Here is a 27,043-nt window from a genome sequence, read left to right on the forward strand (position 1 = left end):
TCTCACAGAGTCGGACACGACTGAAGCGACTTAGCAAGCTTTCACGCCTGCCACCTACGCATCGACTAAGAGGAGCCCCAGCAGCTCCACACTTGTGGCCTCTCCTTTAAGGCAGGATTCACTGAGCCACTACCCACCTCGGCATTGAAAACTTCGGGCCCCAGCGCCCCCCGCCCGGCACCTGTCCACGTAGCCCCACCCCTGGCGTCTCCTGATTGGCCGTGTAGGCAGCGCCCCCTAGCGGCACCGGGCTCTGATTGGCGGGAAGTTCGCAGCCCGCGACAGGGGGATTGTGGAGAAAATGAGTCGACCTCCGGCGGGGGCGGGAGGCGGGGCAGCGCCGAGCCGGACCCGCTGGACAGACGGGCCGCCTGGAGCCCGACTCCACGCCGGACACGATGCGGCTGCCTGGCCCCAGCGGCCGCCGCCCCCTCCTGCTGGTGCTGCTGCTGCCGCTCCTTGCAGCCGCCGCCACCGCCGCCTCCGCCGCCGGCCCCAGCCCCAGCCAGGCCGTCGAGGTCGCGGCGATCCCGGGCCGTCCGGCCGGGTAAGCCCCGCTGCGGCCCCTTCGTCCTTGTGCCCCCTCCACCCAATAAGTCTGGCGGTCCAGGAAGACCAGGACTTTCGGATTTAGGGGAACATGTACCCACTGCTTCGTGATAGGGATGAAGAACCAGGGCTCTTGGATTTATTAGGGCCCTCTATTTTGTAGGGGTTAGAATCCGAGGTGTATTGGGGTTCTAAGCGGTGGGACTCCCCTCCGGTGCGGTAGAGACGGATGTGGCTCCAGGAAATTCTAGAGTTTATTTGGAGCAGGGTCCCAGTTTGTATGGGGATGGGGCTTTGGGTTCTCCTAGGATGATAGATGGGTGGGGCCGAGCTGGGATGGGGTCCCCAGGTTTCTGGGATGCTTAAGGAGAAAGAGTATGGGAGGTTATCTTGGCGCTTTAAGCAGGAGTTGAGACGTCCTGGTTTTCTGGGGTTTGGGAATGCTTGAATTAATTAATAGAGACCTTTTCCTATAAGACTTGGAGTTTGGTGTTGATGGCGGAGGGGCTTGTGGGAAATTGTGCGGAGGTGTGGTGAGGGGGTGCTCAGATTTCATGAGGGTTAAGGATGCTTTAGTTGCCTAGAATTAGAGGATTCCGGGCTTGAATGAGGTACCAGTGATTTCGCGGCAAGAGATCCAGAATTTCGTATAGATTTGGGAGTTATAGCCACTCTTCCTGTCTACGGGTGACGAGATCGGAGGAAACAGTCTGCCCAGTACCCCCACCCCCCGCCCTGCGGCCCAGCGCTCCGTTACAAAGGCCCCGGGCTCCGCTCCCGCCTCGGTCTCTGCGAATACGTTTAGTAACCCGAGCCGCGCCGGGGGCGGGGCTGGGAAGGGGTTAACCCGGAGAAAAGGCGGGAGGGAATGACGGCAGGATCGGGGGTCAGGGAGGCTCCCACCCTGGCCGCCCCCTTCTCTACCGGGCCCCACCCGTCTAAAAAGAGTCCATACGGCCGACGTCCCCTTCGCAGCATCCCCCGCTGCTCCTCTCTCCTGCCCTGCGCACGCGCCCACGGCCCTCGTCCCCCTTAGCCTGGGAATAATGGATTTGTCTGGGGGGCCCCTGGGTTGCGACACACTTGCGCCCAAGCTGAGGGCTCCGCCGGCCAGAATCGGAGACCCTCCCGGCGCGGAGATTCCTCCGAAGAACGACTCCTTCCTCGTGGTCAGGCGGGAAACTGAGGCCCAGGGACCAGGAGACTCTGGCTCCAGGACACACAGCGTGGAAGGGCAGGAACGGGCTAGAACTCAGGCCTCGGGATTCTCAGTGCTGGGCTGTGGCTCCTGTATCCCTGTCCACCTCTGCACCCCGCTGGACCCACAGTCAAAAGAGGACTTCCCTCCCCAGCCGTTGAGGCCTGTGGACGTGGCGCCATCTGCCGGCAAACTGCGGGATGACGGCTGAGTCCAGGACAGGGACGTGCGGGGAGGGCGGGGTTCTAGATTCCCAGAGCCGGCTTGGAAGTGCGCTTAGAAACCTTCTCTGAGTCTCTCTCTCTTTAAAAAAAAAAATCATTTTTAAAAAAGACATTAAAATGTCTTTTCCAATAATTCCTTACCCACAAACACTTCAGAAGAAAAACAAACGTGAGGTTGCTGTGACCTTTACCCAAACCAATTTGCCTCCCATTGTACAGATGGGGAAACTGAGGCATCGAGCGACGTGCCTCAAATTGGTCACATAACAACCCCAAGCACCCTCCAGCCTTATCTTGGCTTCCCCTCCCCTATCCCTCACCGCTGTCCTTTGGGGAGGTCTATAGTGCTAGGGGCTTAGTGACTTCCATCCCTCTATTTATAGTGTTCTTGCTTGTCGCTGCTGCCCAAGCCGATCGCCCAGGAGGAGCCGCTGCTTTAGAGGTGGGTTCTTGTAGGCGGAGTATAGGTTGGAGGGGAAAGATGGTAGAAGCAGAGGAGCTGGGGGTGGGGGGGTCCCTTCCTCATCCCTCACCCCAGCTGGAGAGCTGGATGAAAGAAGAACTCGGTTGCCTCCTTTTCCACTTAGTCCCTGGCTGTCTCTGAAGCCTCCTGCAGGATCCGGAGCTGCCGGCCCGAAAAGTGTGCAGGCCCTCAGCGGTGCCTGGCTCCAGGGCCCCCAGAGCTGCCGAGCCCCAGCCCCAGCGTGAGGAAGAGACAGGTGTCCCTTAACTGGCAGCCACTGACGTGAGTGTGTGACCCTCTCCTGCTAGATGCTCCCAACCCCGCCATTTCCAGCACATATCCCTCTGCTCCCTGGGTCTCCTTTTCCTTGCTCTCTCTTTCTACCAACTTATGTCTCTGTTTTCTATTTCTCCTTTTCTTGCCTATTGCTGTCTCTAGGCCTTCCGTTTCTCTCTCTCTGTCTCTGTCTCCGTGTCCTTATTGGTCCCTTGCATCTGTCTCTCTCTATTGGTTCTTTGCCTCTGTCTCTTTCTCTCATAGTTACCTGCCTCTTTCCTCTGTCTTCTCTCTCTCTCCCTCCCTCATCCCGGTTTATCCCACTGACTTTGTTCTTCCTAGCCTCTAAAGAATGTTCCAGGCCTGATCCCCAGAAAGAGATGGAAGGGGGATGCAGAGCCTCTACTGGAAGACCTCCTGATGTAGGAGGTCCCTTCCAGCTGCGGGAGCTGGGGGGAGGGGGTCAGCCTAACCGTGGTGACAACTCCTTCTCTGCCCCCTCCCACCCAGGCTGCAGGAGGCCCGAGCCCTGCTGAGGCGACGGCGGCCCCGCGGGCCGGGGGCCCGGGCATTGCTGAGAAGGAGGCCCCCAGAGCGCGCCCCTGCCGGCCAGTCCCGGGGTAAGAACATCCGCCCTTCCTCCGCCGGGTTGGGGGGGGCGGTGAGGGGGGATGGGGGGGTTCCGGGCCAGATAAAGCCGTCTGGTTCCCACGGTGCAGCCGCCGCCTAGCCGCCCCCCACTGTAGCTCAGCACCCCTCCCCAGGACTCAGCCTCCTCTAGGGACCCCGGCGTCCGGCTGCGAGAGGTGAGTCCGGGACAGGACCAGGCGCGGGCCAGAGGCGCTGACCCGCGGGGGTGGGGCCAGGAAGCCAAGCGTCCGGGCTCCCCGCGACCGAAGAGGGGGGCGCTGTCCCGGCCGAGAGCGCCCGAACTAGCCCAGACAACAAAAGCGATTGTGCGGGTTGGCGCCTGCCAGGTCACCGAATGCCCCCAATTGCGGGGCGGCTAGGGGCCAAAGGCCTCCCACTGCTCTTCCGACCCTCCTCCCGCCCTCCTCCTGCTCCAGCTTTCAGCCCCTGGGCTAGCACACCCCCTAGTCTCCGCTACCCTCAAAAGTCTCCCTCCTGCTGTGGCCTTCAGCCCAGATGTGTCCCCTCCTCCCTAAAGTCTTCCAGATGTGGGCCTTCCGCCAGATGTGAGGACCCCCGCCCACCATCTCCCTCCACCGTTTCCCCTAATCCATTCTGACTTCTCCTCCCAGGAGTGAGGGTCCCGGTCAGACGTGACTGCATCCTCAAGTGGGCCCCTCCAGCGTCCTGCCCACCGGGCAGACCCCCAGTCCCTTCGTGTGCCCAGGTGCACCGACCCTTCTCCTCCCCCCCAAGATGTGCCACCTGGCTGCCCAGATGTGCCATGACAATCGCCTATCCAGATGAAGCCCCTGTCTCTGTGACTGAGGCGGAGGCAGCCTTTAGTCTTCTCCCCAAATGCGGCCCCCACTCCTCTTTCCTCCTTAAGGACAGCCTGGTCTGGGGTGGGGTGTGGGGGGACCGGCCCGCCCCCACCTGTTGCCTTCCCCGCCGCTCCCCTGCGGGCCCCATTCACTTGTTGGTGCGGGGCGGGAGCAGAGGGGGCGCCCCCCTCCCCGCTCCGAGTCTAGCGCCCAGCCTGCGCGCCTCTGGCTGCGCGCCCAGCCCCACGCGCCCCCGCGCGGCCGCCGGGGAGGGAGTGGTGGGGAGGGGGGGCCTGAGCGGGGGCGCGGCCGCCCTCCCCCGCGGGCGGGCGGGCGCGGCCGGGCCCCTCGGGCGGGCTGGGGCGGCGGCGCGGCGGAGCGCGGCGCTGCAGCCATGGCGGGCGGCGCGCGGCTGCTCTGGGTGTCGCTATTGGTGCTGCTGGCGCTGCTCCGGCCGCAGCCCGGGCTAGGTCGACCCCGAGAGCGCCTCCGCGTGCGCTTCACCCCGGCCGTGTGCGGCCTGAGCTGCGTCCATGGGCCCACCGGCCCCCGCTGCACCCCGACCTGCGCGCCCCGCAACACCACCAGCGTGGACAGCGGCGCGCCCGGCGGGGCGGCCCCGGGGGGACCCGGCTTCCGCGCCTGTGAGTGCGGGGTGGTGGTCCCGAGGGAGGGGTTCCCGGGGGGAGGAGGAGGATCCCTGGGAATGAGGGAGACAGTCCCCAGGAAGAGGGATCCCAGATTCCTTGTGCCAGAGTGCTGGGGGATCCCCGGCTTATTTAAGGAAGAGAACCTCAAATTCCTGACTTTTGGGGTTGGATCCTGAGAGTTCTGATTCTGCAAGCAATGAAGGTTCTCAGGGACCTGTGGTGTCCCATGTGAGGTGACCGGGGCTGACTTTCCTGCCTTTGAGTCAAAGTGGGGAATCTCAGAATTGAGAGGCTCTGGAGCTTGGGGGAAAGGGGTTTGAATCCTGTGATTGTGAGCAGGGGTCCCCAGAGCCCAAGGGAGAGTTCCAGGGCCTTGAGAAGCGGTTTCCCGTTTCTGCTTCTTTGGGTGGGAGGCATTAGGAAAGTCTAGGATGGGAGTGCCTGTGAGGAGGGGGATTGGGGTGTGGAAAGTCGATCCTGAGAGCTGAGAGGAAAGGTGTTCATAGGAGGGTCTCTGCCAGACCCCGAGTTGCAAGGGTCGCACGTGGACGAGCAATCCAATAGGCGGTCTGGGGGGAAAGGCGCCCCCTGGGGGCAGAGGGGACAGGAGGGTCTGCGCACCAGGCTCCTCTGGAGACGGAGAGCCCTGGCGGGGGCGGGGGGAACCAGGTGAGGTAGGGGTGGTGGGCCACCTGTTGGCTCCAGGGCGTGGTGGTGGGTGGGCTCCCAGGGGCTGGGCCTACCTGCCCCCAGTCCCGGAGGCCCTCTGCAGTGGGGAGTGGGGGCCCCTGGCGCCGAGAACTCGCCCAGCCTGGCCCCCGGCCAACCCAGCCCTGGCCGGCGTGAGCTCATCTCTCGCAGGAGCCCCCGCCCGCTGCCACTCCCTCTCTCCACCCCTTCCTCCCTCTTTCCCTCACTCCCTCCCGGCCCAGCCTCAACGGGCCTGTGCCAGGCGCCGTGCCCAGGCGGGTGCCAAGCCCCTGGAGGCACAAGGAGGGGACTGCGAGGGGCGGGGGGGTGGGTGCTGACCTCGGGAGGACCTCGATGTCCTCAGCTCCTCACCCCTCCAGGGGTGTGGGACATGGAGTTGCCTGTGCCCATCTAGCGGCCCGCCCTGCCCTCAGGGAGCTGGGCCGGGGGGCCTACATTCAGGACAAGAGAAGACAAAGCAGTGTCTTTGATGGCTCGAAAATGCCCCCTCCCGCGACAGCTGCCCCCCAACAGACTCTTCCTATTTTGGAATCTTGATTCCTAGTTAAGCCTCTCCTAAGCCTGCCACTTAGTTAAGGACCCCTCTTAGAGCACCCTAGAGTCCTGGCCTGAGCCCCCTAACTAGAGGAACTAAGAATCTCTGCCCCCAGTCCCCATGCCCCTCCGCACTGCTATCAACAGACTCCAGAGACCAGCCCCTTCAGTGAAGTTCCCGCCCACTCTTCTGATGTAATCGCCCCAAACTGCACCCCTCACCAGAGAAATCTAGTTTTGTCCCTCAGCTACTCCTCCCCACTTCCAGGGGAAACCCCAGATTACAAAGGCTGTACAGTGATAACTCTACTCTCTAGCCAAATTCCCTTCCTGAAAAAGTTTCCCATTTTCTTCTATTTCCAACTGAATCCTGTCAGAGATCCCCGATTGCTGGGTATCCAAGTCCTTCTCTCCCAGCTGACACCCTCCCCCAGAAACTTCTGATCCCTCTATTTTCAGAGAAACCCAAAGTTGGTCTTGATCAGCTGATTCTCCCAAGAGGACTCCAGATACGGTGCTCCCCTCCACCAGCCATTAATCTAAAGACGTGGGTCCCTTATCCCTTAGCTGAGAGGGAAGGGAGCATTCCACAATATCTTAGAACTTTCCCAGACAGCTGAGGCCGGGGACTCCCAAGAATCCCACTACTCCATCTCCACCTTGCTCTCAGCACCCTCAAATTGGCCGTTCTTTCGAAGTCACTAGAGTTCCGTTAGTAGGTAGCTCTCCCCAAAAGGACTAAAGAGGTTCCTTCTGCCTCCGTTTCCTCTGGGATGGGCTCTGTTTCTGTTCCAGAAACCTCCTGAGGTCTTCAAACGGCGGAGTGCTGCCTTCTAACTGATCTCCTCCCAGGAGTCCAGTCTCCGTACCCGTATAAAGTTGAGGGGGCTCCCTCTATGTTTTCCTGTCTCCAGTGTGTGGCTCAGAATCCCACACGCCTTTCTGGACGGCCCCGGCCGCCTGCCCCATCCTCCCCTCCGCACAGCTGTCTCCAGCTGTTCTCGGCAGCCCCAGGGGAGAAAGGGAGGGGGTGCCCTCGCAGGATGTGTTCGGCCTTCTTTGGCTCAGCGGGCCCGAGGCTCCCCCAAGGGTCCAGAACGAGGAGCCGCCGCCCTGCCCCCGCCGCACCCCTCTCTTTGTTTACCCCGCCGCACAGCTGGCAGCGCCCCGCCCCAAGGTGGCCCGAGGCCCAGCGAGGACGCGCACAGGGGAGAGCAGGCGCGTTCCCGCTGGCCCCGCCCGGGGGCTACCGGAGGCGGGAAGTCAGAGCTGGAACCCCGGAGCGGGAGCCAGAGGGGAGGTGGGCGGAGATAAAGCGCGGGGATGTGGGGCTAGGACGCGCAGATAGCGGGGAGGTGGGATGAGAGGAGCGCGGGCGAGCGGGCCAGGGCAAACTAACGTGAGGAAGGGAAGGTGGGTGGGGCTAAACGCAGCAGGTTAGACGCTTCGATGGGAGGGGTTTGCAATCCCTAGGGTAGAAGAACGCGATGTGGGCGGGGCGCATAGAAGCGGGGGCGGGGAGAAACGCACAGCCTGTGGGTGGAGCTTGAACCGGCCTCAAGGGGTGCGAACGTGCCTAGAACGGTAAGGAGACAGAGTTGCGAGCACGGGATGGTGCCAAGGAGTGACTGAAGTGTAGGTTTAGTCAATGGAAGTGACAAGCGCTGGGTCTGACGGGACTGGACCAGCCAAATATGGGCAGGACTAAACGCGAAGGCACGAGTTAGAGCGGGCGTGACTGAGCCTATAGGCGGGGCCAACGCTATCTGGGCGGGGCTAGTAAGCCTCGGACTCCGCCGGAAAGTGGGACTTGAGAGGGAGGGCGGGGCGATATGAAAGTGAAGGAGGAGCTTGGGGGCGTGGCGAGTGGACTCAGGGGGCGGAGCTACACCTCCAGGGGCTGGACCCAGCCAATGCCAGTGGCCAGGGTTAGTGGGGAGATGACACAAGACGGCTTAAGGCTGAATGACTTAGAACTGAGTGATACCTTTGAGGCTGTTGTTATAACGTTACGGGTTGAGCTACTGAGGAGTTGTAGTTATAACGTTAGGGGCTGAGCTAAGTGAGGGTGCTCTCGTCCCAAGGGAGGCTGCAAGGAGGGTTGCCGACCCTGAGTGTCCTCGCTCTCTCCCCAGTCCTGTGTCCCTTGATCTGCCACAATGGAGGAGTGTGCGTGAAGCCTGATCGCTGCCTCTGTCCCCCGGACTTCGCTGGCAAGTTCTGCCAATTGCATTCATCGGGCGCCCGACCCCCGGCCCCGGCCATGCCAGGCTTCACCCGGTCTGTGTACACCATGCCGCTGGCCAACCACCGCGATGATGAACATGGTGAGGAGAGTGCGGCCAGAGTTCCCTCCGTACCCTCCGCCACCTCGTCGTCCCTCTGACTCCCGTGTTTCCTTCCTTCTCCTGAGTACCCTTCTCCATGGCGCCCTTTCCCCTCATTCCTACTCGCGCTTTGCCCCGCGGTGCCTCTCTCCAGGCGTGGCGTCTATGGTGAGCGTCCATGTGGAGCACCCGCAGGAGGCGTCGGTGGTGGTGCACCAGGTGGAGCGTGTGTCCGGCCCTTGGGAGGAGGCGGACGCCGAGGCAGTGGCGCGAGCGGAGGCGGCGGCACGATCGGAGGCGGCAGCGCCCTACACAGTGTTGGCACAGAGCGCGCCGCGCGAGGACGGCTACTCGGACGCTTCGGGCTTCGGTTACTGCTTTCGGGAGCTGCGCGGAGGCGAAGTGAGAAGAGGCCGGTGGGGAGGGGCCCGGAGCGTGCCACCGCGCGGGGGCGCGCTCACCCTACACTTCCCTACAGTGTGCGTCCCCGCTGCCTGGGCTCCGGACTCAGGAGGTGTGCTGCCGAGGGGCCGGCTTGGCCTGGGGCGTTCACGACTGTCAGTCGTGCTCGGAGCTCCTGGGTAAGCCCCAGGATGTCCCCAAGGTGCTCGGAGCCGGGGAGGACTGAGAACCCTTCCGCTCCCTGTACTCTGCCCGTAGATGCACCCTTACACGAATTCTAGCCACGCCTATCCCATTGTGGGGATCGTTTCCAGTCTAGACCCACCCATACCGGCTGGGACCATCCATCCCACTTTCTGACTTTGGCTAGCTACGCTCTTCTTACCCGACCTTCACGCCATTCGCCAACCTAAGGCTGACCTTGCGCTCAAACCACACTCAACACCTTTTAGTTCCTGCCTCCCCATTTTCGCCCCCGCCCACTCCATTCTCGCTCCTGCCGCCCCTGGCCCACCCTTCTCCTCTCTCCACAGGTAACACCCGCCAGGGGGGCGCCCCAGATGGGCCGTGTCCAGCTGGTTTTGAAAGGGTTAATGGGTCCTGCGAAGGTGAGCTGGGGCAGGGGTTGGAAGAGCTCGGGTCTAGGAAAGGGGCTGGCGGGGAGCTGGCCCTGACGCCTCTGGGATCACCCCATTCCTCGTAGATGTGGATGAGTGCGCGACTGGGGGGCGCTGCCAGCACGGACAGTGTGCGAACACGCATGGCGGGTACACTTGCGTTTGCCCCGACGGCTTTCTGCTTGACTCGTCCCGCAGCAGCTGCATCTGTGAGCCGCCGGGGTCTGAGGCTGGTCCCGTGTCCACCCTATCCTCATGGCCAAGCATCCCTAGGTCTAATTCCCTTAGACCACACCCTCCCAGATCCTCCCAGATTCCCTGGTCCCGCCCCACCCCCCACCCCCCCAAGTCACTGGTACCTCCCCTTCCGCACATCTCAGACGACTCTCTGGAGCCTCTTCGGCTCCTCTAAGAACCCCTCAAACCTTTTGAACTCAGATCTACAGACTTTCATCAGCTCCTCTCAAGCCCCGATATTTCCTCATGTCTCGCGATACTTCAGATGCTGAGATTCTTCCCAGACCCCCTTTCACCCCCTCAGACTCTCCCCAAGCCCAGAACCCTTCTCAGACCTCCAGGCCCCCCGCCCCAGCTCTTCTTCAGACTCTCTCAGAGATTTCCCAGATGCCCTTCACACCCACCGAGCCCTCCTTGGGACCATTCCCCTACCTTCCAGATCCCCTAGTCCATTACACTGCTAACCCTTCCCTGAAGAATTTCCTCCCCGACCTCCCCAGCCCAGCACGTGATCTCAGAGGCTAAGGGGCCGTGCTTCCGCGTGCTTCGAGACGGCGGCTGCTCTCTGCCCATTCTACGCAACATCACCAAACAGATCTGCTGCTGCAGCCGTGTAGGCAAAGCCTGGGGCCGGGGTTGCCAGCTCTGCCCACCCTTCGGCTCAGGTGAGTGCCTCCTGCCTACCTTTCTCTAGCTTTTTTTTTTTTTTTTTTTTGCGTGCGTGCTCTCTGTTCGACTCTTTGCATCCCCTTGGATTGTAGCCCGCCAGGCTTCCCTGTCCGTGGAATTTCCCAGGCAAGAATACTGGAGTAGATTGCCATTTCCTACTCCAGGGGTTCTTCCCGACCCATGGACGAGCCCGCGTCTCTTGCATCTCCTTCGTTGGTAAAGTGGATTCTTTACCACTTGGGCCACCTTGGAAGCCTTTTCTTTCAGTTCAGTTCAGTTCAGTTGCTCAGTCCTGTCCGACTCTTTGCGACCCCATGGACTGCAGCACACCAGGCCTCCCTGTCCATCACCAACTCCTGGAGTTTACTCAAACTCATGTCCATTGAGTTGGTGATGCCATCCAACCATCTCATCCTCTGTCGTCCCCTTCTCCTGCCTTCACTCTCTCCCGCCTTTCTTCAGAGTTGACGCCCACAGGCCTTCTAGGCTCCGCCCCCAGACTCTCCAATCAGGTTGGACCCTACTCTTAGCCACACCCCCAGCCTTTGAGGCAACCTATCATCAGAGTGGACTCCGCCTGGGCCCCCACCCCGTCTTGGGCCACACCCACACCTGCGGCCCAGGAGCGCACCCGCAGTCTCAGCCTCTCATAGCCCTTGAGATACGCTGCTTACCCAACCTTGTCTCGAGGCTTGGTCAAGTCCCCAGCTCCTGAGACACCGACTCCTATCCAAGTTCAGTTTTGGGCCCCGCCCAAGACACCCCTCTCCGAGACACCTCCCAGGCAATCTTTTTCTGCATAAAACCAGACCCCACAATGGACCTGATTGTTTCCTGCCCTTCAACCCTGTCCCTGTGTACCCCAAACTAGACCCCGCCTTCAACTCCTGTCCCTGCCATCATCCCAAAGAGGGAAAAACGTCCTTGGTCCCACCCTTAGCCTCTGAGATGTCCCATTCTTTGGCCAGGGTACCACCCCATCACAGCATCCAAACCAAACCCCTTACACACCCCCAGGCCAAGCCTTCCCCACGATCAAGTCCAGACCCTCAACTCCCTCTTCTCTTTCTCCTTCACCGCCCTTCCGTCTCATTCCCCCTACTCTCTTGCCCTTTCTCTGCCCATCTTTCTCCCTCTCCTGTTACCAGAGGGATTTCGGGAGATCTGCCCAGCCGGCCCTGGCTACCATTACTCGGCCTCCGACCTCCGCTACAACACCAGACCCCTGGGCCAGGAACCACCCCGGGTGTCCCTCAGCCAACCCCGTGCCCCACCCTCCACCTCTCGACCACTCTCAGGTGAGCTGGTTTCTGGAGGAGGGGGCTTTGTCTCCAAGGGGCTGCCTGAAGCTCACCAAGAAAAGGGGGAATGATCAGGGACACCCAAATCCAGGTCTCCACTGCTGACACCCCTTCTTTACCAGGCTTTTTGCCCACTCATCGCCCAGAACCTCGGCCTGAGCCCCGTCCAGGCCCTGAGCTTCCTCTGCCCAGCATCCCTGCCTGGACTGGTCCTGAGATCCCTGAATCAGGTGTGGTAGAGGAAAGTGAGGGCACTGATGGAGGGTATTATGGGCAAGAGTTCCAGGGAGGGAGGCTCCACTGTGAAGACTCTAGAATAGAACAAATAGGAATGTGACAGCCAGAGGAGTTAAGAAATGAGGGGGAAAAGATCAAGGTTTGCTGGGTGGGGTGTTGTTTACATCAGGGGCTGGAGTCAGACAGGCCTGGGTACAAGTTCTCTGTTATTACTATGGGGATTAAGCAACCTGTCTGTGAAGTATCTAGGAGATAGTAAGTTCTCAGTTAATGTGAGACAAATAAGTAATTTTCGTGGAGGACACTAAGAACATATTTCAGACAGAGGACTGACTGGAGAGTAAAATAAAAAAATGGAGACTTGGGGGTGGCAGTATGGGAGGATTCAGGCAGAAGATCTGATGAGAACATCGCATGATAGAGAAGGGCGTCAGAGGGAGAAGACTGGGTTTGAGGAGGGACACCCAGGAGGGTGTTTTAGGTGGAGGATCTGAGGGAATTGCACTGGGATGAAAGGGACGGGATTCGTACGTGGGGAACCCTGGCTCACTGGACCCCCGCAGGTCACTCTGCAGGCGAGTGTCAGCGCAACCCCCAGGTCTGCGGCCGCGGACGGTGCATCCCCCGGCCCAGTGGCCACACCTGCGTGTGCGACTCCGGTTTCCGACTCAGTCCGCAGGGCACACACTGCATCGGTGAGCCAGGCTGAGGGGGGAGCATGGAGGCGGGGCGGGAGGCTGTACGCTGTCACCTCCTGACCAGGCCCTTCTGTACCCTCAGACATGGACGAATGTCGCCGCGTCCCCACGCCTTGTGCTCCCGGGCGCTGCGAAAACACGCCAGGCAGCTTCCGTTGCGTGTGCGGGCCGGGCTTCCGAGCCGGCCCGCGGGGTACGGAGTGTTTGGGTGAGAAATCCAGGCCCCACCCCAGCCGGGGTCTCGCTCCAGCTCTCCCTCTGGTGCAGTCCCCGCCCTCGCACGCTTTCCCACGTCCCTTCAGCCCAACTACTGCCTTGGCCTGGCCCCCGGCCCCGTCTCCAATCTCCAGACCGATTCCGGCCCCACCACTGCCTCTTTCGCAACCTGCCCGCCCTTCCGGTCGGGGCGGGTCCCTGCCTTCTACAGCCTGGCCCTCTCTATGGTGCTGGGTCCTGGCCCCGCCCTTTCGTTGGCCCCGCCCTCACGTAGCCCCGCCCCTTCTATGTTCCAGACTAGTGCCTGCCCTCTCCAAGGCCCCTCCCCTGACCCTCAACTGCTGTAATCCACCTCCTCACCATGACTCCTGATTTCCGCCCTGTCACACCATTGCCCCATCCCCAATTCACCCCTTGCCCCGCTCCTGCCTTCCCTTTTCTGGGTCTGCAAAGCTGCCCTTCCCCAGTCCTTACCCTCCCCCAAATGGTCCCCCTCACGATTCCCCTCTCTGCCTCTGCCCAAGCTGGGTTCCCAACTCAGGTCTTGTCCTCCGGGCTAAAGCTCCGCTGCAGCCTTAAACCGACGCACTCTGAGCCCCTCTACCGCCCCTGGCTCCCGCTTCAGCCTGGTCCCTGCCCCAACTTGACTCCGCCCCTGCCGTCCCCACAACACCCACCCCCCCCCCACACCAAGCCGTCTGGGGGAGGGGAGGAGGCTGAGTGTCTGCCCCAGCCACGGCCACCCTGTTTGTGCCCGCAGACGTGGACGAGTGCCACCGGGTGCCGCCACCGTGTGACCGTGGGCGCTGCGAGAACACGCCTGGCAGCTTCCTGTGCGTGTGCCCCGCGGGGTACCAGGCTGCGCCCCACGGAGCCAGCTGCCAGGGTGAGGGACTGGGCATGTAGGGGGGAAGGGAAGAGCAGCAGCGGTGCAGGATGCTGAGACCGAGCCAGGAGGCTGAATCGAGACAGAGGCCAGGCTCTGAGAACCAGACAGGCAGCTTGGTTGGGGACGAAGAGGCCAAGTGATGGAAAACAGAAAGGCTGAGTCATGGAGGTTGGAGAAACAGAGGGAGGTGGGTGGAGATGAAAGGGTAGAGTTATGAAGGACAGAGTTTAAGGAGGCTGACTGATATGGACTAGAAAGAGTTCTAGGAAGCAGACAAGCAGCTTCATAGGGATTGAAAAAATAGAGGGATAGAAGATGGAGGTAGGATGATGAGGGATAGGATGGCAGAGTGAGGAGGATGGAGAGCAGGGGCATTAGGACAGGGTGGCAGGATGGTGCAGGGTGAAAGGTCAGAGCGATGGAGGTCAGGGAGGCAGAATAGAGTATGGGGGGAGGGGCATAAAGGAGGTATGACCTGGGTCCCTTGTTCTGAGCAGATGTAGATGAATGTATCCAGAGCCCGGGTCTGTGTGGCCGAGGGGTCTGTGAGAACCTGCCTGGCTCTTTCCGGTGTGTGTGCCCGGCTGGCTTCCGAGGCTCGGCATGTGAAGAAGACGTGGATGAGTGTGCCCAGGAGCCACCGCCCTGTGGGCCGGGCCGCTGTGACAACACAGTGGGCTCTTTTCACTGTGCCTGCCCTGCTGGCTTCCGCTCCCGAGGGCCTGGGGCCCCCTGCCAAGGTGAGGGGGCCAGGTCTAAAGTCACTCCGCCTCCCCCCTTTGCTGTGGGGACTGGAGACAGACAGGTTTGGGAGGGGGTAGCAGAGAGGCAAAGGGATGAGACGCAGTGGAGGAGGACAGGGACAGAGGCCTGGGGAAAATGAGGGGGTGGGGAGGGTCTGGCTCCAGAGTCTTTCCCCTTTCTCCAAATATGAGGGTGCTCTCCACTCCTCCCCCCTTTTCTGGATGATGCTCTTGTGCTTGTGGGCCTTCCCACTGGCTCAGCAGTAAAGCATCCATCTGCAATGCAGAAGATCATGTACAATGCAGAAGATATGGGTTAGATCCCAGGGCCAGGAAGATCCCCTGGAGAAGGAAATGGCAATCCAGTCCCGAGAATTCTTGCTACCCCATGAAAAGAGGAGTCCGGCGGGTTACAGCACCACCTTGTGCTTGTGGGAACTCTGAGGAAGGGACAGGGTTGAGGCACAGAAGGCATCATGCAGGAGGTGGTATCCTGGCTACTTCGTGGCAGTTGGAGAGACCATTAATGGGGAAGCAATGCAAAGCCTTCTGGCAGGAGGGGGCAGCCTGAGCAAGATCCAGGACACTGCCTCCAGAATGGAATGTTGGGGTGGGTGGTGATGGTAGGGGGTCCAGGCCCCTTCTTCAGCCCCACTGGCCTCCTCTGCCCCAGATGTGGACGAGTGTGCCCGTAGTCCCCCGCCCTGCGCCTATGGCCGGTGTGAGAACACGGAAGGTGGCTTCCAGTGCGTCTGCCCCACAGGCTTCCAACCCAATGCTGCTGGCTCCGAGTGCGAGGGTGAGGCCGGGGAGGGAGGGAGGAATATGGATGGATGAGGGGGGCATTGGGCCACTCCTTCAAAGCCGCACTCTTATCTGCTCCTCAGATGTGGACGAGTGTGAGAACCACCTGGCGTGTCCTGGGCAAGAGTGTGTGAACTCACCAGGATCCTTCCAGTGCAGGGCCTGTCCTGCTGGTCACCACCTGCACCATGGCCGATGTACTGGTAAGATCAGGTCCTGGGTGTGACCTTGAACCTGCCGCATGACTCCTGACCGAGATCGTGACCTCTGACCTGACCTGCAGCCTTCTAACCTGGATCTCAGTCCCCTTACCTGGACCACAACACACAGAGCATGACTGCGATTCTTGACCTAGACTTGACCCCCGATCAGAGTGCAGTTTCTGATCTGGACAATGACCCTTGACCCTGAATGTGATTTCTGCCTCTGTGATTAATGACCTTCAACTTGACTGTGACATTTGACCTTAGCCGTGAACCCTGCTGATAACCTTGGGACCCCAACCCTGGTAGCAGTTGTGCCGCTCCTGTCCTCTGGCCCTGTATTCGACCTGTGACCCCTAAACTTGACTGTGACATCTGATCTAACCATAACTGCCAACCGTAACCCTGACCATAACCCCTGACTCTGTGTGATGCTTGACCCTGTCTTTATCACTTCCCCTGCCCTTTCTCAGGGTCCCTTCTCTGGAACCTGATTGGGTTCATGATCCTGGATCCCAACCCCTGACCAGAGACTCGGACCCCTGACTCATCAGAATGGCATCCAATTATCCTGCTTTATAATACCTGACCCCTTACCCTAACTAATGTCTGACCCCTGTCCCAGTCCCTTCACCTGCCCCTGGGATCCTGGCACGGGAAGTTCCCAGAAACCCAGACACAGGATCCCCCAATGATAGTCTCCAGGATTAGGGAGCCCTGGTCTCCCTTACCCAGTTCTGCTGTTGACTCTTCACCTCACATCCAACCCAAGACACTTCCCATCATTTCCTTCTGACCCTCATCCATCTGTCCCTAAGCAGAACCTCTTCTGAAGTCTCCATTCCCGCAGATGTGGACGAATGCAGTTCGGGCGCCTCCTGCGGCCCCCATGGACACTGCACTAACACCGAAGGCTCCTTCCACTGCAGCTGCGAGCCAGGCTACCGGGCGCCAGCTGGTCGGCCCGGGCCCTGCGCAGGTGGGCTGGGTGGGGAAAGGACTGGACAGCCTTGGGGTGGGCCCTGGCTTCCTGGGCAAAGCCTGGGGGGAGGTGGGAGTTGGACTCAGGGACTGTATAGGTGGAATTTAGAGATTGACCGTCTGGGGCGTGCCTGGCGAGCAGGGTTGCGGCTTTGTAGGCGGGGCTTGGGTACCGGGGGCGGGTCTGGTGACCCAGTCTGAACTCTGGGTACCCTAGACGTGAACGAGTGCCTGGAGGGCGACTTTTGCTTCCCCCACGGTGAATGCCTCAACACCGACGGCTCCTTCGCCTGTACTTGTGCCCCCGGCTACCGGCCCGGACCCCGCGGAGCCTCTTGCCTCGGTCGGTACCCAGGCTGGGCCTGGACCGGGAAAGGGTGGGGAAAGGGAGGGGCGGAGTTGGAGAGGAAAGGGCGAAAAGGCGGAGTCTGGATAAATTGGGCAGTGAATGGAAAGGCTCGAGCCAAGCTCGTCGGGAAGGTGGGGCTTGCAGGAAAGGGAGGAGCCTAAGGCAGGTGGGGGAAGGCGTTAGAGTCTCGGAGCCATAGGGGCGGGGAAAAGGCGGTGGAGGGGCGTGGTCTGGAATGTCAGGCAGGGAAGGAGAGTGGCTTGCGGTTGCCGACACTGTCCCGCAGACGTGGACGAATGCAGCGAGGAGGACCTCTGCCAGAGCGGCATCTGTACCAACACCGACGGCTCTTTCGAGTGCATCTGTCCTCCGGGACACCGCGCCGGCCCAGACCTCGCCTCCTGTCTCGGTGCGAGGCCCCCCCCACTCCCCCGTCCAGATCCCTCTCCCCTATTTGTCTCCCTATCTGCCTCCCCTCTGCTGCTTCCTCCTTTCCCCTTTCCTGCGTCTCCCGCCTCCCCCTTCTGACTCTGCTCTGCCCTCCTTGACTCCCCCACCCGCTCTCCTTTCCCTCCTTGCCCCCCTCTTCCCCCGCGCCGCTTCACCCATCTGACTGCCCCCCCCCTCCTCCCTCAGATATTGACGAATGTCGGGAGCGGGGCCCGGCCTTGTGCGGGTCCCAGCGTTGTGAAAATTCCCCGGGCTCCTACCGCTGTGTCCGAGACTGCGACCCCGGCTACCACGCGGGCCCCGAGGGCACCTGTGACGGTGAGACCACTGCCCCCGCCCCCACGAAGAGCTTTCTTGATGACCAAGGAGGGGCTCCAGGCTTCACTTACCTCTCTCCCCATCGGTGCAAACAAGCTACTAGTGCGTCCTTACATCGTCTGTAGTGGGGAGACAGGAGGCTGAGGGAAGACGCTTCTATCGGGAAACAGACCAAACCTCGCTTCCAGAAGCAGCACAGATTTGGGGGTGGGGGGGATGATGTGCAGGTCAACATTTTGTGGAACAGATGAAATGACTGTGGACTGCCTTGGGTTCTTGGGTTGCCAGACCCCTGATTCATGGAAACCTAGTTTCATGGATTCACTAATTTCACAAGAATTCATTAAGCCCTACTGTGTGGGACACTGGTGGCAGAACAGGCAATAAGTCCAACAATAAATCCCTGTCCATGGGACTTCCCTGGTGGCCCTGCGGGTTAGACTCTGCGGTCCCAATGTAGGAGGCCCAGGTTCGATCTGTGGTCAGGGAACTAGATCCCACATGCCACAATGAAGACCCCAAACAACCAAAAGAAAACAAAGAAACAAACAAATCTCTGTCCTCATGGAGCTGATGTTTTAGGGGTGAGAGACAGACAATAAATATGTAAATAACTCTGATTCATTCAGCAAATGATTTAGGGGCACCTACACCTGAGGATACAGTGAGGAACAGGACAGACACAAACCCCTGCCAACATGGAGCTTGGATTCTAGGGAGGTGACAATTAGCATGCTAATAAATACATGGATATAAGAAGTTTAAGAAGGAAAGTAAGGCAGGATAAATGGACACAGAGGACACGTTAGATAAGGGTGGGGGGGCTGGTTTAGGGGGGCTTGACTTAGACTGTGGAGTGAAGCAAGAGTGGGAGCCATGCAGATAGCTGAGGGGAGAGTGTTCCTGACAAAGGGAACAGCAAGTGCAAAGGTCCTGAGGTGGGGCCATGTTTAGGCTATTTGAGAAATGGTAATGAGGCTTTGCCTGCCTTAAGAGGTATCAATGGTTGTTGGTCAGACTTGTAGAATACCAGATTCAGAGACCTCTCAGGCACAGGAACTGGAAGCAGCACCAAGAGCCTGTGACTCCAGGCCTGTGACCCCCCTCTCTTTCCCCTATGCCCTCCCCACGCTTTTGCAGACATAGATGAGTGCCAGGAATACGGCCCAGCGATTTGTGGAGCCCAGCGCTGTGAGAATACCCCTGGCTCCTACCGCTGCACGCCAGCCTGTGACCCCGGCTACCAGCCCACGCCAGGGGGCGGATGCCAGGGTGCGTGTCCCTGGGGCCATGGGTGAGATGCGGAGGGGACAGAAGTTCCAGCCGCGATCTGACTGTCTGGTGGTTGCAGATGTGGACGAATGCCGGAACCGGTCCTTCTGTGGGGCCCATGCCGTGTGCCAGAACCTGCCTGGCTCCTTCCAGTGCCTCTGTGACCAGGGCTACGAGGGGGCGCGGGACGGGCGTCACTGCGTGGGTACGGGGCTCCTGGGGGAGGGTGGGGCCAGAGGGTGGGGAAGAGGCTGGTCAAGCCCTGCTCTTCTCCATAGATCTGAGTGCATGTAACCTTTAGGGGTATGGAATTTAGATCTTGGAATATAAGATCATCTTCATGTCAGTCAGGAGCCCTTATTAACTCAGATTTTATTTGGGGTATGCTTAAAAAATTCATGCATAAGGGAGTAGAAGTGCAGTAACCTTAAGTGTATGTAAACAATTTTTTCCTCCAACATTTACAAAAAAATGTTTGGCAGCACATGGGACCTTAGTTCCCCAACCAGGGATTGAAACCCTGTCCCCCGCATTGGAAGGCAGAGTCTTAACCACTGGACACCAGGGAAGTCTGTCAACATTTTATGAGAAAATCTTCCAAACATACGGCACGTTAAAAGGCCTGTAGAGTGAATCTCTGCACAGCCATGACCTGCATTCTGTTATCATTATACTTGCTTCCTCACATGTCTCTCCACTCATCCACCTAATTTTTTGGAGAGATTTAAAATTAAATTGCAGGCATCACTATATCCCTCCCCCAAATGTTTCGTGCATAATGCATGTCATTAACCAGAGATCAATATGTGTTCACAGATATTTTTGAGGTTCAACTTACGTACAGTGCAATGCATGAGTCTTAATTATACATTTGCTTACTTTTGACAAATATGAACACATCAGGCTTCATTTCTTTAAAGGGAATCAAAACTGTGAAGTTCAGGGAAATATTTGAACTTCGGGGATATGTGAATATAGGAGTTAACGAGGCTTGCTGTCTCCCAGCTCTGCTATCCTCTATTGCATTTATCTTCAGGCAGATTCTCTTTTCACAATAACGAAAGGGGCCCTCGCACCTCTGGCTGACATCCTCAGCTTGCCATCCCTAGCTACAGAGGGAGGCTCTGCGTATTTCTAGAACAAGTCCCAGGACTGGCTTTGATTGGCCCAGCCGGGTCACTGCCTGTCTCTGAACCAGAGAAATGCATCAAGCTGCTTGATCTGCTCAAAACACATGGGTTGAAAAATGGAGGAGCAGAGGGCTCCCGTGGGGAAATCAGGGTTTGTCACTGGAACATAAATAGAGGATGGGATCTGAGCCATTAAAATACTTGAAAGCTCAGACTTTTATGGAATTCCAGAAGTTTACCACAGTTGACTCCCTCTTTCCTGTTGTCTCCTGCTCACAGATGTGAATGAATGTGAGACACTACAGGGCGTGTGTGGAGCTGCCCTGTGTGAGAATGTGGAAGGCTCCTTCCTCTGTGTCTGCCCCAACAGCCCTGAGGAGTTTGACCCTATGACTGGGCGCTGTGTTCCCCCTCGGACCTCTGCTGGTGAGACTGAGATCAAAGTCTACTTAACTGATGGCTGTTGGCCCTGCAGAAAAGTCATGAGCTCTAACCATTCCTGATGTGGACAGCTGCCATCAGTTAGATGCTGTTTTAAACATGAAAAAATCTGCAAAACACAGGAGTTAACCTAGGTGTGGGACTCAGTGTCAGGAGAAGTAGATCATGGTTCTGACTTGACCAGATTCCTCCATTCAACAAATGTTCACTGTGTTTAGGCCCTTTTCTGGGCACTGAGAACACTATAGTGACCAGAAAAGACCACCCTGTCTCCAAGGAGCTCACAATTCCATGGGGACAGGTAGCAATATAGCCTGACAGTGATCATCTAGAGAAATCAGGACTGTGATGGAGGCACGGGCCATGGGGTAGGTGGGGAGGAGAGGGCAGGTGAGAGAGGGGCTCTAGCAGCTCCACGTGGACAGGTTGTGGGGCTGCCTAGGTCGGGGAGCAGCGTCTAGGCCTAGGTCTGGGTTTGAGTATGAAGATTCCCAGGCCGGTTTGGGATGTGTTGATTAGGAGGCCTCAGGGAGGCCTCTAGGAGGCCAGGGAAATGCCCTCTTCTCCTACCTGAACTGCAGGTGGGATGAGGGGCCAGATGCTTGGGAGAGGGAGGTAGGGAGGCAAGAGGTAAAGAAATGAGAGGAGGCAAGAATGGAAGAGACCATGGCCGATGGTGAGGGGTGTGGAGCCAGGTTCTGCCACACGGGGGCCTCAGTTTCCCCGTCCTTAATGGGCTAAAGCCCCTTGTTTCCCCAGGTACATTCCCAGGTGCACAGCCCCATGCACCTGCCAGCCCCAGTCTGCCGGCCAGGCCCCCGCCCCCGCCCCCGCCTCGCCGGCCCAGCCCACCTAGGCCGGGCCCTGTGAGCAGCGGGCGCAGGGAGTGCTACTTTGACACGGCGGCTCCAGATGCCTGTGACAACATCCTGGCTCGGAACGTGACGTGGCAGGAATGCTGCTGCACCGCGGGTGAGGGCTGGGGCAATGGCTGCCGCATCCAGCAGTGCCCGAGCCCCGAGACAGGTGGGCATGGGCCTTGGGGTGCACGCAGGGCTGAGGGTTTGGGTAGAGATAGGTGGACATGGGACGGGGACAAGGGGACACACTTGGACAGGGGGCAGAGGTGCTGGTATCGCATGGGCAAGGGTGACTTGCCAGCCAGGTGGGCATCAGGCTGGGAGGTGGATACAAATAGGCACAGGGGCTGAAGTCTTGGGCGGTGAAGGGCAAGCATGGGGCAAGAGTAAGCACTGAGGCAAGTGGGCACAAGCAGGCCCAAGGCAGTGTCAGGGCCAGCGTGTGGGGGCTCAGCCTTGTCTCTGTGTGCAGCTGAGTACCAGTCATTGTGCCCCCATGGCCGGGGCTACCTGGCGCCCAGCGGAGATCTGAGCTTCAGGAGAGGTAAGGCTCACCCGCCCTCAGTCTCCAGCCCAGCTGTCTCACCATGTCTGTTTTCTTCCTCTCTCTCTCTCCTGTCTCCTGTCTTTCCCCTTCCCACCCCTATCTTCTCTCTGTCTCTGGGTCTTTGTCACCATCTCTTCCTCCTTCTCTTTCCTGATCTTGCCCTGCAGCCACACACTCCCCTCCCCCCATCCAGCCCATCCCACCACCTGGCCCTCCCCCATCTCTGGTGAGGCGCGTGCCTCTGATCATCTTTCCCGCAGACGTGGACGAGTGCCAGCTCTTCCGAGATCAGGTGTGCAAGAGCGGCGTGTGCGTGAACACAGCCCCAGGCTACTCGTGTTATTGCAGCAATGGCTACTACTATCACGCCCAGCGACTGGAGTGCATCGGTAAGAGCCCCCCCCCCCCACCTCCACCATCACCCCCACCCTCGCCTGGGACTCTTTCCAACCCTTGGTCACGCCAGCGCCTCTCTGGAATGTGACCACCACCAGCAGGAAGTCGTTCCTGAAGTCTAGACTCCATTTATCAGATTGTCAATGCACTGGGGAAAGGGCAAAGGGGAGGAGGCTACTTCTTAATCACTCCCTCCATGCCTCCCTAGATAATGACGAGTGCGCGGACGAGGAGCCAGCTTGTGAGGGCGGCCGCTGCGTCAACACTATCGGCTCTTATCACTGCACGTGCGAACCCCCACTTGTGCTGGACGGCTCGCGGCGCCGCTGCGTCTCCAACGAGAGCCAGAGCCTCGGTAAAGTCTTCCTGCGCCCCGCCCCGTCAATTACCACGCCCCAGTCCCGCCCACGCCGTCCAGCCCCTTAACCTCCGCTCAGCCTCACGCCTACACCCGGGCCACGCCCCTCGCGCGTGGCTCGGTCACGCCCCTTAACGCCCCATTTAGCCTCTGGTCTTGGCATTTGCTTCTCAGAACTAGAGGCCAGCTGGCGTGGTTAAAGACGAAGGTTTCAGAGGAACCTCCCTGCCACTTGCTGGTCCCGTGTACACAAGCACGTTTGCTCTTGGACCCCCAGCACATTGGGTAGATTGGCAGTAGCCCGTACTTTAAGAGGGTGGTTCTAAAGAATTCTGTTTTCAAGAACAGAAGGAGGACCTGGTCTCACTAAGTGCTAAAAGCATGCTTTCTGTTATTTCCCTGTGTGTCTCTGTCTCTTTGCACCTCTCTATGAGTTTCTGTCTTTAGGCTTTTCTCTAAATTTCTGACCCTCTTTGCATCTGTCTTCGCTTTTAGGTCTTTCTCTCTGCACCTTCGCTTTCCTGTGTTTCGTTGAATCTCTCTTGATGTGTTTGTCTTTATTTCTCTGGGTCCTTTCTCTCTTTTTGCCCATTGAGCCAAACTCTCTTCTTTTGCTTCCTGTTCCTACAACATCCTCCCACACTCTATCTAAGATGTCATTCAAACAACAGTGCTCAGAGAGGAAAAGCAACTGCCCCGGGGTCACAGAGCCTTCCAGAGGCCAGATTCCTCCTCTCCAGACCCTATCTCCCTCCTATTTGATGACTTCATGCCAGGCCGAGCCCAGAACTCACCTGGAGCTACTTCAGAGGACTTCCAGAAGCCCATCACAGCTGATGAGAAGGACTGAATGATAGGAAGGGGCTGGCTGGGCTGAAGGAGATTGAGCAACTTGGGAAGACTTGAGTGTCTTCTTCCTGCCTTGTTGCATGCTGTCTCTGCCCGCAGATGACAATCTGGGAGTGTGCTGGCAGGAAGTGGGGGCTGACCTCGTGTGCAGTCGCCCTCGGCTGGACCGCCAGGCCACCTACACAGAATGCTGCTGCCTCTATGGCGAAGCCTGGGGCATGGACTGTGCCCTCTGCCCGGCACAGGACTCAGGTACCACCACCGGCCTGGGCCACATGCAGAGACTCTGCCCCTCAGGCTCCAAATCCAGTCCTTGACTCCCAGTGTTAGACTTCAAGACACCCCCAAACTCAGCCCCTCAGACCCCTGTGTCCCAGCCCATTCCTAAATCTTGGTTTCTTAGGCCCCAGGTCACAACCCAAAGACCTCCAAGCCTCAACCACAGAAAACCCAAGGCCTGACTCAGCAGGTGTCATAGTTCTAGTCCCATATGACCCTGAGGTCTGGGCTCTCAGACCCTCAACCCCTGGTCTCTGGAACCCCAAGACAACCCATGAGAACCCTCCCCCAAAGCCTGGACCTTTAGAACTCAAATGCCAGTTGCTCAGATCCTGCCATCCTAGCCCCCAGACTCTGGTCATAGCTCACAAACCTCCAAGTTCCACTGGCTTGGATATTCACATCCAAGTGCCTAAGAGGCCAGCCCACAGCAACAGTGATCCCGCTTGCCCTGTCTCTTAAAAGCCCAGAGTCCCCCATTTCTCAGTCCTTGGGAAACCAGTGCCAGCCCCAGGTCCTTGGTCCTCTGACTTCCAGGTCCCATGGCTCAGATCCACTCCCATGCATCCTGACCCCTCAGGTCCCTGATACTTACCAGTCCTAAAATACCTCCATCCCACCTTCATAGGCCCCTAGCCCCAGATCTCATGGGTCCCCAAATTCCATCACTTGGATCCTGACTTCTAGCTGTAGTCCTCAGTACTCCTGACCTCAGTGCCTTGGAATCCCAGTTTCAGTCCTCAGACCTTCGGACCTGGCTCCAGAACCCCTGATCCCAACCCTGCAACCCCAACCCACTCCTTTGACACCCATCTAATGTCTCAGCCCAAGCCCCTCCCACCCTCTCCTCCAGGCTCCTCTTCCCTGAGGGGGGACATAAATAGCCGGTGCCGGGGAAGCCCGAGCTGATTGTTAGGCTTGGCTCCTATTCGCAGATGACTTTGAGGCCCTGTGCAACGTGCTGCGCCCCCCTGCATATGGACCCCCGGGGCCAGGTGGCTTTGGACTCCCCTACGAGTATGGCCCAGACCTAGGTCCACCTTACCAGGGCCTTCCCTATGGGCCTGAGTTGTACCCACCACCCGTCCTACCGTATGACCCCTACCCACCGCCACCTGGGCCCTTCGCCCGACGGGAGGCCCCTTACGGGACGCCACCCTTCGACATGCCGGACTTTGAGGACGATGGTGGCCCCTACGGTGAATCCGAGGCTCCTGCTCCATCCGGCCCGGGCACCCGCTGGCGCTACCGGTCCCGTGACACCCGTGGCTCCTTCCCAGAGCCTGAGGAGTCGCCTGAAGGTGGAAGCTATGCTGGTGAGTACTGAGGCCCGAGTGATGAGCGCCAAGTGTACAGAGATGGCGATAGATAGGAGAAGGGAAGGAGGGAGGGACAGGGAGAGACAGAGATAGAAACAAAGAGAAGTCGGGGCAGACACAGGCTGAGAGAGACAGGGAAACAGAGATATTGTTGGAGAGAGCTAAAGAGAGCAGAGATGAAGAGGAACAGAGCCGTCTCAGTAGATGAACCGAGAAAACGATGCGGACAGAGGGAAAAGCTAGAGAGAACAGAGCAACGTAAACATCCCAGCCCCACAGCGCCGCCCACAGCCCTGGAGCGGGATGGACAGTTTAGAAGGGGACCCCGGGAATCAGGGGCAGGGCCCCACTTGAACCCCCGAATCCCCACACTCTCCGCAGGCGCCCAGGCTGGGCGCTACGAGGGCCTGGAGGCAGAGGAATGCGGGATCCTGGATGGCTGCGCCCACGGCCGCTGCGTGCGCGTCCCCGAGGGCTTCACCTGCGACTGCTTCGATGGCTACCGCCTGGACATGACTCGCATGTCCTGCGTTGGTGAGGGCGTGGGCCAGGGCCAGCATCGAGGGTTTGGAAATAGGGTGGAAAACCTTTACTAGCGGTGGGTAATCAGGGTCGTCAGGAAGACCGGCCAAACGGCTAAGCAGGGGAACAGGGATGGGGCATGCCTGAAGATCAGGTTGGGAGGAAAGCCAGGCTGTGACCACAGGGCCAGGGCTGGGCTTGAAGCTGGATGGAGAGAATAGAATCCTGCAGGCGTGATTGCTAAGGACTCCCAGGGCCACTTTGAGCGATTTGCTTGACTTCTTTGAAGAACCTTCAGTCTTCCCATCTGTAAAATGGGAATATGAATCATGTCTGCCTAGTTTAGACAGCAGGAAAGCGGAGTGGTTACAAGCCAGGACTCTGGGCAGTTGGATAGACCTCAGGCTCTGTCCAGCAGCGTGATATGTGATCCCAGACAGGTCACTGTCCCTTGCTTAGTTTTTCTCATCTGAAAAATGAGCATATCTTACATAAGTCATTTCACAGAGCCGAGAACATAGATTTGCAATGACAGTGCAAACCAAAGCTCAGCGAAGGGAACTGACTTTCCCAAAGAGCTAAGAAACAGCAGGGGGCTGGGCACTCGAGAGTCTTTTCGAGCTGGTCTGAGAATTTCCTGGGCTTTTTGTGTGACAGGGGGCGAGAGGCTTCCCCATGCTGAGCCTCAGTTTGCCCAGTACCTACCTCATAGGGTTATTAGGAGGATAGTTAATACAGGTAATATGTTCAAAACAGTGTCTGGCACAACAAGCGTTTGTGGTTGTTAATATCATCATCAGTATTGATTTCCTAACAAAACCCCAGTGTCCTAGGGGCTACCATACCCATCTCACAGAACACAGAGCTGAAGCGCAGAGAGGTTAAGTCACCTGTCCAGACTCACACAGCCAACAGTCTCCACTCCAACAGGAGACTCAGCATCCACAACCCTCAGGGGCCAGCGAGGCGGGCTCCTGGGTCCCCAGCCCTGAATAGCACTCCTGGTATCCCCTCTCCCCAGACATCAACGAATGTGATGAGGCCCAGGCGGCCGCCCCGCGCTGTGTCAACGCGCGCTGCGTCAACACCGATGGCTCGTTCCGCTGTATCTGCCGCCCAGGATTCGCACCCTCACACGAGCCGCATCACTGCACGCCCGCCAGACCCCGGGCCTGAGTCCCCAGCGGCCCTGGGCCACAAACTCCGCGCTTGCGCACGCGGGGTCCCTGCCGCGCAACCCTGCCACCCGCCCGCTTGCGCGCATGCGCACAGGGATGTCGGACCCGGCGGAGAGGCGGGTCGGTGGGACAGATGGACAGAAGGAGCAGCCTTCCTACCGACGCCACGGGCCCAGGCTTAGCCCACGGTCCCCTTCACATTCCTGCTCCTTTTTATAAAAATGTTCAATTAAAAAACACCTATTTTGTACCTTCCACCTCTGTCTGCCTGATGTTTCTCAAAGTTTGGCTCCAGTTTGTTCTTTGAACCACTAAATTACATCCTCTCCCCTTTCCTGCGCCTCTGTCGCTTGCTCTATCTCTGCCTCCTTTGGTCCCTGCTTTTCTCCTGT

At 58.9% G+C, this 27,043-nt stretch overlaps 1 protein-coding gene across 2 annotated transcripts; it reads left to right on the forward strand.

Moving 5' to 3' along the window:
* Positions 1 to 383: 383 nt before the first annotated feature.
* On the forward strand, positions 384 to 26,906 carry LTBP4 (latent transforming growth factor beta binding protein 4). 2 transcript variants are annotated; one of them, XM_065926130.1, is made up of 33 exons: positions 384 to 547; positions 2,355 to 2,413; positions 2,578 to 2,716; positions 3,221 to 3,330; positions 8,195 to 8,386; positions 8,541 to 8,788; positions 8,865 to 8,967; positions 9,322 to 9,396; positions 9,492 to 9,614; positions 10,143 to 10,307; positions 11,460 to 11,609; positions 11,735 to 11,842; positions 12,413 to 12,544; positions 12,630 to 12,755; positions 13,524 to 13,649; positions 14,150 to 14,392; positions 15,069 to 15,194; positions 15,283 to 15,402; positions 16,253 to 16,381; positions 16,601 to 16,726; positions 17,019 to 17,141; positions 17,369 to 17,500; positions 18,641 to 18,772; positions 18,852 to 18,977; positions 20,182 to 20,328; positions 21,103 to 21,369; positions 21,676 to 21,747; positions 22,011 to 22,139; positions 22,355 to 22,501; positions 23,453 to 23,605; positions 24,568 to 24,948; positions 25,333 to 25,485; positions 26,495 to 26,906. In XM_065926130.1, the coding sequence occupies exons 1-33, from the start codon at positions 399 to 401 to the stop codon at positions 26,647 to 26,649; spliced, it is 4,866 nt and encodes a 1,621-aa protein (XP_065782202.1). In that variant the 5' UTR covers positions 384 to 398; the 3' UTR covers positions 26,650 to 26,906. The 2 variants fall into 2 exon arrangements, with proteins under 2 accessions (XP_065782202.1, XP_065782203.1); XM_065926131.1 differs by lacking the exons at positions 384 to 547; positions 2,355 to 2,413; positions 2,578 to 2,716; positions 3,221 to 3,330 and adding an exon at positions 4,511 to 4,808.
* Positions 26,907 to 27,043: the final 137 nt, after the last annotated feature.

The sequence above is a fragment of the Muntiacus reevesi genome, chromosome 2, assembly GCF_963930625.1.
Source record: "Muntiacus reevesi chromosome 2, mMunRee1.1, whole genome shotgun sequence".
NCBI classification, from domain to species: domain Eukaryota; kingdom Metazoa; phylum Chordata; class Mammalia; order Artiodactyla; family Cervidae; genus Muntiacus; species Muntiacus reevesi.